This window comes from Eptesicus fuscus, chromosome 13, assembly GCF_027574615.1.
Source record: "Eptesicus fuscus isolate TK198812 chromosome 13, DD_ASM_mEF_20220401, whole genome shotgun sequence".
Lineage (NCBI taxonomy): Eukaryota > Metazoa > Chordata > Mammalia > Chiroptera > Vespertilionidae > Eptesicus > Eptesicus fuscus.
Genome location: NC_072485.1, coordinates 10,442,780 through 10,451,795, shown reverse-complemented (window position 1 = coordinate 10,451,795; position 9,016 = coordinate 10,442,780). Strand labels below are relative to the sequence as shown.

The window sequence follows — 9,016 nt, the reverse complement described above, 5'->3', positions numbered from 1 at the left end:
TGTGAGTCACCAGATGGGGAAGAGGAGCAGGGTAGGTCCCTAACTGAGTTGCTGCCCCTCTGACCTGTCCCAATGTGGCTTTTTTTTTTATGTCTATAGTTGTAGGAAATCTTTTCTGCTCATCTTCAGGTCGCTCTCAGAGATAGCTCTACTCCACGTAATTGTAGTTCGGGTGTCAATGAGAAGAGGTGAGCTCAGCACCTTCCTAATCTGTCATCTTAAACCTGAAGGCAGGAGCCTTGCTCTTGAATGCCAATGCAGCTTCCTGTGAAATGCCCTTCCTTGTGGCTGGTACACTCACAAATTAAATTTCAGGCTGTTTCTAATGGCAACATCTCTGGCACCATTGGCTGGTGGTAACTAGTACCAGTCTATTTACTTGCTTTTACATATGATTAAAACTAATTTTTTATTTAGTGTCTTAGTAATCATAGACTCTAGCACTCATAAATCAAAGTTTCAATTCAGCCATTCATCCCACCCCCGAGACATTGTGAAAACTGTTACAGACATTAGTAAGTCCTTGAAGCAATCTTCAACTGTGAGTTATTTTGCCATTTTTATAGGTAGTTAAGCATTCTCAGAAAAGGTACTGATGGTATTGGATGGAATGGGGTGTCCTCTTCCCCACTGGGTGCTGCTGGGAATGGGGTGTGTGTTCCTCAGCCCAGCCAGCACCTTACAATCCTGAGAAAAAGAATTTTCTGAGTTTGCACAAAAGAATGAGTGATTTTTCATGTGTGGAATTAACCCAGGCTTGGCTCCACTCCAGGCTACAAAGTTTCAATTGTAGAAGGAAAATAAATTCCAGATACCAGGGCCTCCCCTTGGGTTGCCAGGGGGCGTGGCCTGCCTGCAAACCACCACAGGCCCCCCGCTCAGGCTGCCCCACGCCCCAAGGGAACCCCCACCTAATCCCAGATGCCCTTCAGGGCAAACCAGCTGGCCCCCACCCCTGTACCAGGCCTCTATCCTATCTAATAAAAGAGTAATATGCAGATTGATCATCACTGCAACACACAATATAACTGCCTCCATGTGGTAAAGATCCTGCCCCCATGTGGACACAAGATGGCCAGCACAAGATGGCCAGCAGGAGAGGGCAGTTAGGAGGCACCCGACCTGCAAGGGAGGACAGTTAGAGGTGATCAACCGTGCAGGAGAGGGCAGTTAGGGGTGACCAGGCCAGCAGAGGAGGGAAATTGGGGGCAAACAGGCTGGCAGCAGAGTGGTTAGGGGGTGATCAGGCTGGCAGGCAGAAGTGGTTAGGGGCAATCAGGAAGGCAGGCAGGCAAGCAGTTGGGAGCCAGCAGTCCTGGATTGTGAGAGGGATGTCCCACTGGGATCGGGCCTAAACGGGCAGTCGGACATCCCTCGAGGGGTCCCAGATTGGAGAGGGTATAGGCTGGGCTGAGGGACAACCCCCCCGCCGTGCACGAATTTCGTTCACCGGGCCTCTAGTTATACAATAAAACTGTTATCATCTATAGTTGCCATGTGTTATATTAGATCCTCAGATCTTATTCATCTTATAGCTGAAAGTCTGTACCCTTTACCAACCTCTCCCTATTTCCCCACTCCCAGCCCCTGGTAGCCACTTTTCTACTCTTTCTGTGAGTTTGGCTTTTTTTTTTAGAATTCACACACAAGTATGGAATCTATGCAGTTTTGGCTTCCTCTGTCTGGCTTATGTCACTTAGCATAATGTCCTCAAGGTCTATCCCAATCTTTGCAAATGGCAGGATTTCCTTTCTTGTGGCTTTTTGTTCACACTTTTTTTTTTTTTTTTTAATCTACTTATACGTTCTCTTCAACTCTTAGGAGATACAACTGCTCCTCTCACCTTAGAAAGTCTCAATTCAAATGAGACTCCATTCTATAACCAGGCTCCTTAACCCCACTCACCCACTTGTGCTCCTGATAGAAAGTGAGGTCTGAACCTCCGGTTCTCCAGTGTGCTTACTTACCACCCCAGTCATGAGCCTCTGTCTTCCCTTCATGCTTTGGCCAGGTGAACTGTGGTGAACTGTCTGCCCCTCGTGAACTGTCTTTGCCTCACACTCTGGCTGGATGAACTGTTCCCAGCACTCTGGCCAAGTGAACACTCTTCACCTCTGTATTCCGCTTGTGCTCTGGCCGAGTGAACTGTGGTGAACTGTCCTCTCCTCAGCTCTCGCTGAGTGAACTGTTCCCAGCACTCGGGCCAAGTGTACTGTCTTAGCCTTGTGCTCAGTGCTCTGCCAAATGTACTGTCTTCGCCTCGTTCTCTGGATGAGTTAACCGTTCCCAGTGTTCTGGCCAAGTGGTCTGTATTCCACTTGTGCTCTGTCCGATTGAACTGCTCCCAGCACTCTGGCTGAGTGAACCGTCTTCACCTCATGCTCAGGCTGAGTTAACCGTTCCCAGTGTTCTGGCCCAGTGAACACTCTTCTGCTTGTGCTCTGGCCGAGTGAACTGTGGTGAACTGTCCTCCTCTCGTTCTCTGGCCCAGTGAACTGTTCCCAAAACTCTGGCCAAGTGTACTGTCTTCGCCTTGTGCTCAGTGCTCTGCTAAATGTACTGTCTTCGCCTCATTCTCTGGATGAGTTAACCATTCCCAGTGTTCTGCCAAGTGGTCTGTATTCCACTTGTGCTCTGTCTGATTGAACTGCTCTGACTGAGTGAACCGTCTCCACCTCATGCTCAGGCCGAGTTAACCGTTCCCAGTGTTCTGGCCAAGTGTTCTGTATTCCGCTTGTGCCCTGTCCGATTGAACTGCTCCCAGCACTCTGGCTGAGTGAACCGTCTTCACCTCATGCTCAGGCCGAGTAACGGTTTCCAGTGTTCTGGCCCAGTGAACACTCTTCTGCTTGTGCTCTGGCCGAGTGAACTGTGGTGAACTGTTCTCTCCTCGTGCTGTGGCTGAGTGAACTGATCCCAGGTCTCTGGCCAAGTGTACTGTCTTCACCTTGTGCTCTGGCCGAGTGAACTGTTCCCAGTCTTCAGGCCAAGTGAACTGTCTTCTGCTTGTGCTCTGGCCAAGTGAACCGTGGTGAACTGCCCTCTTCTTGCGCTTTCTGAGTGAACTTTTCCCAGCTTTCTGGCCGAGTGAATTGTCTTCACCACATGCTCTGGCCGAGTGAACTGTTCCCAATGTTCTGGCCAAGTGGACTCTCTTCCGCTTGTGCTCTGGCCAAGTGCACTGTGGTGAACTGTCCCCCTCATGCTCTGGCAGAGTGAAGGGTCTTGTACTCATGCCCTGGCCGAGTGAGCTGTGGTTAACTGTCCCCCTCATTCTCTTACCGAGTGGACTATCTTCTCTTCATGATCTGGTCAAGTGATAGGTGGTGAATTGTCTTCTCCTCATCCTCTGGTTGAGTCAAGTGTGGTAAACTGTCCCCCTCGCATTCTGGCCAGGTGAACTGTGAACTCTAGTCCCCTTGTGCTCTGGCCTGGTTAACTGTCCTCTCCTTCTCTCCTCAGGTGAACTGTTTTACCCTGGCACTCTGGACCGGTGAACTGTCCTCCTCTGTTACATTCTGCCTGGGTTTGGCCAAGCATTGTCCACTCATGAATATCACATAGGTGCCACCTGTGTTATTTTTATGCGTTTTTTTCTGGGCCCTGCTGTGCAACACAGGAATTTTTTTAAAAATCCAAATACCCTTCTTGCGACCCCTTGCCGGCCCTGTCTCTGGCCAGAGGAAGAGGTCCCCTCATTAGATGGCCCAGCTTGACAATTGTCAGTGTTTCTCCCCTCTGGGGCTCCCCCACAGCTTCTGGGGCTGCTGCTGCTTTGGGTGTCAGGGAAAATCTTATTGTCACCATGGAGTACCTGACTCCTTAATTCCCTGCTGCCCGGCTGACTGGTCGGCTCCCGGCAAGTGCTTCCTCGCTGGCTGGTCCTCTCCCCTTGTGCACTGCCCGGCTGGCCGGAGCTCCCCAGGTGCACGCTTCCTGTCTGGCTGGTCCTGTCCAGGTGCGCGCTGCCTGGCTGGACGATGATCTTCCTCACCTCCACTCTAATTGGTGGAGTGTCGGTGTTCCATTCCAGGCTCCCTGGGGAACTGGTGCTTCTTGAGGGCGTGGTGGTTTTGCCTCTCATGCTTCCTGCGGGAGAGGTCATGGCTGGCATGCTTTCCGAGGGCGTGGTGGTCGTGCCTGGCATGCTTCCTGCGGGCGTGGTGGTCGTGCCTGGCATGCTTCCTGAGGGCGTGGTGGTCGTGCCTGGCATGCTTCCTGCGGGAGAGGTCGTGCCTGGCATGCTTCCTGCGGGCGTGGTGGTCGTGCCTGGCCTGCTTCCTGCGGGCGTGGTGGTCGTGCCTGGCATGCTTTCCGAGGGCGTGGTGGTCGTGCCTGGCATGCTTCCTGCGGGCGTGGTGGTCGTGCCTGGCATGCTTCCTGTGGGCGTGGTGGTCGTGCCTGGCATGCTTCCTGCGGGAGAGGTCGTGCCTGGCATGCTTCCTGCGGGCGTGGTGGTCGTGCCTGGCATGCTTCCTGCGGGCGTGGTGGTCGTGCCTGGCATGCTTCCTGCGGGCGTGGTGGTCGTGCCTGGCATGCTTCCTGCGGGCGTGGTGGTCGTGCCTGGCATGCTTCCTGCGGGCGTGGTGGTCGTGCCTGGCATGCTTCCTGCGGGCGTGGTGGTCGTGCCTGGCATGCTTCCTGCAGGCGTGGTGGTCGTGCCTGGCATGCTTCCTGCGGGCGTGGTGGTCGTGCCTGGCATGCTTCCTGCGGGCGTGGTGGTCGTGCCTGGCATGCTTCCTGCGGGCGTGGTGGTCGTGCCTGGCATGCTTCCTGCGGGCGTGGTGGTCGTGCCTGGCATGCTTCCTGCGGGCGTGGTGGTCGTGCCTGGCATGCTTCCTGCGGGCGTGGTGGTCTTGCCCCGAATGCTGCACGAGGAAGTGGAGCTGTTCCATTCAAGGCTGCATGCGGGAGTGGGCACATTGCATTCTGGGCTCGGTGGTGGAGTCACAGGGTCTCTGCCCTTCCTCCCTGATGCCCACACCCCCTGGGCTCTGGAAAGTCTCATGTTGGGTTCAGAGGAGGAGCAGGGCCTCACCTTGATCTTGCGGGCACCGATGTTGAGTTTCATATTTAAAATTCGATACGTCCCCATGGTATTATTGAATTTTTTCCCCGTCAGGGATTCTTCTATCTCCTCCTTCTGATAGCCCAGGGTCCTCATGATCTGTGTTACCTGGGGGTCTAAGTCAGCACCGGGTGGTTCAATGTAGGGTGTCATTACTGATGACCGCCCCGTATTGACCCAACGATCTCGCATGATGATTCCCAGGGTGGGTCTTCGGCCGGCGTCAGTGTTGATCATCTTTTGTAATAGTTTGTGGCACGGTACTGACAGAGAGTACGGAATAAAAAAGACCCCGCTCAAGATGTATTCCGTGAGCTGTTGTAAGTCTTTGCCCACAAAGGGAAGCACGCCGGTCAGCATCTTGTACAGCACGATCCCCACGCTCCACACGTCCACCTTCGGGCCCTCGTACGGTTCGAGCCGGAACAGTTCTGGGGCCATGTAGGGGTTGGTGCCGCAGACGGTGGTGAGTTTTTCCCCCATAAACACTTCACTCAGCCCGAAGTCAGCCAGTTTTATATTCAGCCCCATGTCCAGAAGGATGTTCTCGGGTTTTATGTCCCGGTGGACAATGTTTTTTTGATGGCAGTAATGGACTGCTGACAGGATCTGGCGAAACGGGGCTCGCGCTTTCTTCTCGGAGAAAGGACCGCACTTTCTTATATACTCATGTAACGTGCCCTCAGGGGCGTACTCCATGAACATGTAGACTTGCTGGTGGGTATTAATCACTTCAAAGAGTGTTGTTATATTTGGGTGATTCAGCTCTTTCAGTGAATAAATCTCTTCGGCTACATCTGAATAGTCTTCGTAGTTCACAATTTTCACGGCCACCTCCGTGCTGGTCATGATGTGCCGGGCCAGTCTAACCTCGCCAAAGGAGCCCTTCCCGATGTCACTGAGGATTGTATAGTTGCCAATGTGCCACTCCACATTGGCAGAGGTGTCCTCAAAGAAGTCAGCCATGTTGTTATTAAAAAAATAGTATTTTCTATTTGTTCCCACTGAAGGGAATCAGTGGGAGGAGGGGAGGAGGAGGAGGAGGAAAAGGAGGAGGAAGGGGAGGAGGAGGATGATGAAGGGAAGAGGAGAATGAGAAGGAGAAGGAAGAGGTAAAAAGCAACAAATAATCAATCCACTAATCCACGAAAAACCAACCACTCACTACCCAATCAGCTTCCTGGGCTCAGCCAGCACCTTATATAGGTTTGCAATCAGATCACAATGGCATCTTATGAGGTCAGAGCAAGAAATGAACTAATCATGGTTGGAAATGAACCACAGTAGTTTTCTCACCTTTTGGTCCCATGATCCTTATACTCTGGTAAAAATAAATAAATAAATTACTACCAAATATGGAATATAGAATATTAAAATATAGAATATTAAAAGTTGATGTTTATTAGAAATGAAAATCTGGAAGGAAGGAAGGAAAGTCTGACTTATTCTCATGCTTCAGGTCTGAGTTCAAATATCACCTGCTTAGTGAGCTTCCATTCCTACCTGCCTCACCCAGCCCATCACATTTGTCATCTTCATGGCACTGACCACAGTGTGGCTGATTCTTGTTTACTGTCTGTCCTTCCTATGAAGGAAGGAGCATGGCTGTAGCGTTCCCTGTGTCTAGCACAGTGAGTGGCAGGCAACACCGTAAGTATTTATTCAATATTTGTTCACTGGATTAATAATGAGTTTGGGGAACAAAAGAAAATATGACCAACTATTTATTTAATCAGTGATTCCTAAAACATCTTAAAAAATAGTCATGTTCTGTCCTCACTTAGGTTTGGGGGCAGATAAGATAGGAACGAGGAGGGCTGAAGTCTGGGTTCCCAGGAATTTGGTCTCTTGGTGAGACTGAGGAAGGCCAAGTGGTAGGAGCCTTGTAAAGATGAAGGAAGATGATTCGTCCTTTCAGTAGTACTTGCTAAGGATGCAATAAGATTGGAACTGTATTGAGGCTGCAAGGTATTTTTTCACTTTGAATATCCAATACCAGATGACACAAAGGACTTGTCAGGTGACCCTGAGTAGACCATTTAGGTGAATTTCTGTGTTACTTAAATGAACCATCTCTGTGGACAGAAGTGATGCTGAGGCTTGTTGATTTACATTTGTGAAGACACTGAAACCTCTGAATGGAAGACATCCTGCGTGAGTACAAAGGGTGAGGTAATATTTGGGGGCAAAATTTACCCTTTATGAAGGCAGAGAGGGAGCAGTCAGGCTTGGGGACACTTAGGGGGAGCCTCAGGCACATTATTTTTCAAACTAATCTTCGAAGAAAGCTCCCTACTTTTAGTACATTGAGCGTTTTAACCACATGTATACGTTATTATTCTAGTAATTACTTTCCTTTAACATTTCCCTCCTAAAGTCTCAGCTCTGTGTAAAGGCAATCTTTAGAGGGATTAGCCTGTGAGCTTTTCCCTCGACTGCACTTTAGTTTGTTACTTTTACCTACATCAGTGACACTCAGCTCCTAAGCATGACAGTCTCTCCTGCTGAGCTGATTGGGACCCAAAGGGGGTCATCTCATCAATTCTAGACAGCTGTTCACAAGTTCCAGTCAGAGAACAGAATAAGCTCAGAAAGGAGAAGGGAGAATTTCAGCAAAAGCTGCCAGTCTATGACTTAATTGTATCCATTTATAAAAAGTGGTATTAGTAGTTACTTAATAAATAATACCAATAGAATAGGTCATTTCTTAGCATAATGATCCCTTTCAGCAAGGTAAATGCATACTCACAGATAAGACATTGAATGTAAAACTGTCAAACCAAAAGCCAAGCTTAAAAAAAAAAAAGAAGCAGGCTATCATAGTTTTCAATATGCTACATCAGTTATATGCTTGTGATGTGCCCAAATGAGCATACAGCTTTTTTATGTTTTTCTTGACCTTGTAAATTTGCTTAGTTTGGGCAATAAGTAATTTTACTACTTGTTCTCAGGAGTAATAAGGATTTTTTTGCTTTTCTGTGCCTGGCTCTTCCTGAATGTGGACTGAGCTCCTTGACCCTTTCAATGGATCCAGACAAGTCCTAGGAACTGTTCCTTCATGCTTCCTCTGTTCATCATATCTTCTGGGATTTCTTTACCTGCTTTACCTCCAAAATCTCTTCTTCCTCAGGAGGTAGCAGGGCCCCTTCCTCCTGCTCAAAGGCCATGCAAGGTTGCGTTCTTCCCAGGTCCAGTCCTGCATGTGTCCATGAGCACACACCAGCTCATTACGGGGTGTTTCCTAGACCTCAGCCAAGGTTCTGGTTAGACGAATACCACACATGGAGCCATAGGAGAGGTTGCCCACATCCAGCCCTAGGACTCAGGAATTCTTGGCTCCTCATACATGAACTATGTGAGTGCCGTGGGGCCATTCTATTCCTTGGCCGCTAGTGTCCTAGCTCATATTTCCTCTTTTTATGCCAAAGTTTTCTCAGCTTTTGAACCAGTTTTCTTAAAGGAGGCCTATCACTCCAGGCTGCCTGGAAAGATGGAATGCACAGTCCCTAGGGCAGTGATGGCGAACCTATGACATGCGTATCAGCACTGACACGCGTAGCCATTTCTGATGACATGTGGCCGCTGAGGCAGCCGCATGCCGAGGATGAAACATTTGCTGCTCCGGAGGATGAAACATTTGCGACTAGAGTCTTGGAGTCTAAGACTCTAGTCGCAAATGTTTCATCCTCCCCTATTAGACACTCTGTGCCGGAGGTCTGTAGGCCAAAACAACAGAAGTCTGGCACAGAGCATCTAGTTCTGGGACTTCCGGTTAAGCCAGGATCTTTGCCCTCACTTCCGCTGGCAGAGCAGGGAGCAGCGGAACGCAGTGGGGGACGCATCTCTGGGGGCCCAGCCATTACCAGTAACCAAATAACAGTTAACCACAGCAACCATTATCTACTGTTCTGGGGTGTCATGGATTTCTAATCCTTCATTACTGAGATA

At 49.9% G+C, this 9,016-nt stretch overlaps 1 protein-coding gene across 1 annotated transcript; it reads right to left on the bottom strand.

Moving 5' to 3' along the window:
• Positions 1 to 3,556: 3,556 nt before the first annotated feature.
• On the bottom strand, positions 3,557 to 6,034 carry LOC129151122 (serine/threonine-protein kinase MARK2-like). The gene has a single exon (XM_054725012.1). The coding sequence runs from the start codon at positions 6,032 to 6,034 to the stop codon at positions 3,557 to 3,559; it is 2,478 nt and encodes an 825-aa protein (XP_054580987.1).
• Between the last annotated feature and the right edge of the window lie 2,982 nt (positions 6,035 to 9,016).

What these genes read in the sequence shown, in the direction of transcription:
- LOC129151122 (XM_054725012.1), bottom strand. Translation starts at nt 6,034, where the DNA reads ATGGCTGACTTCTTTGAGGACACCTCTGCCAATGTGGAGTGGCACATT.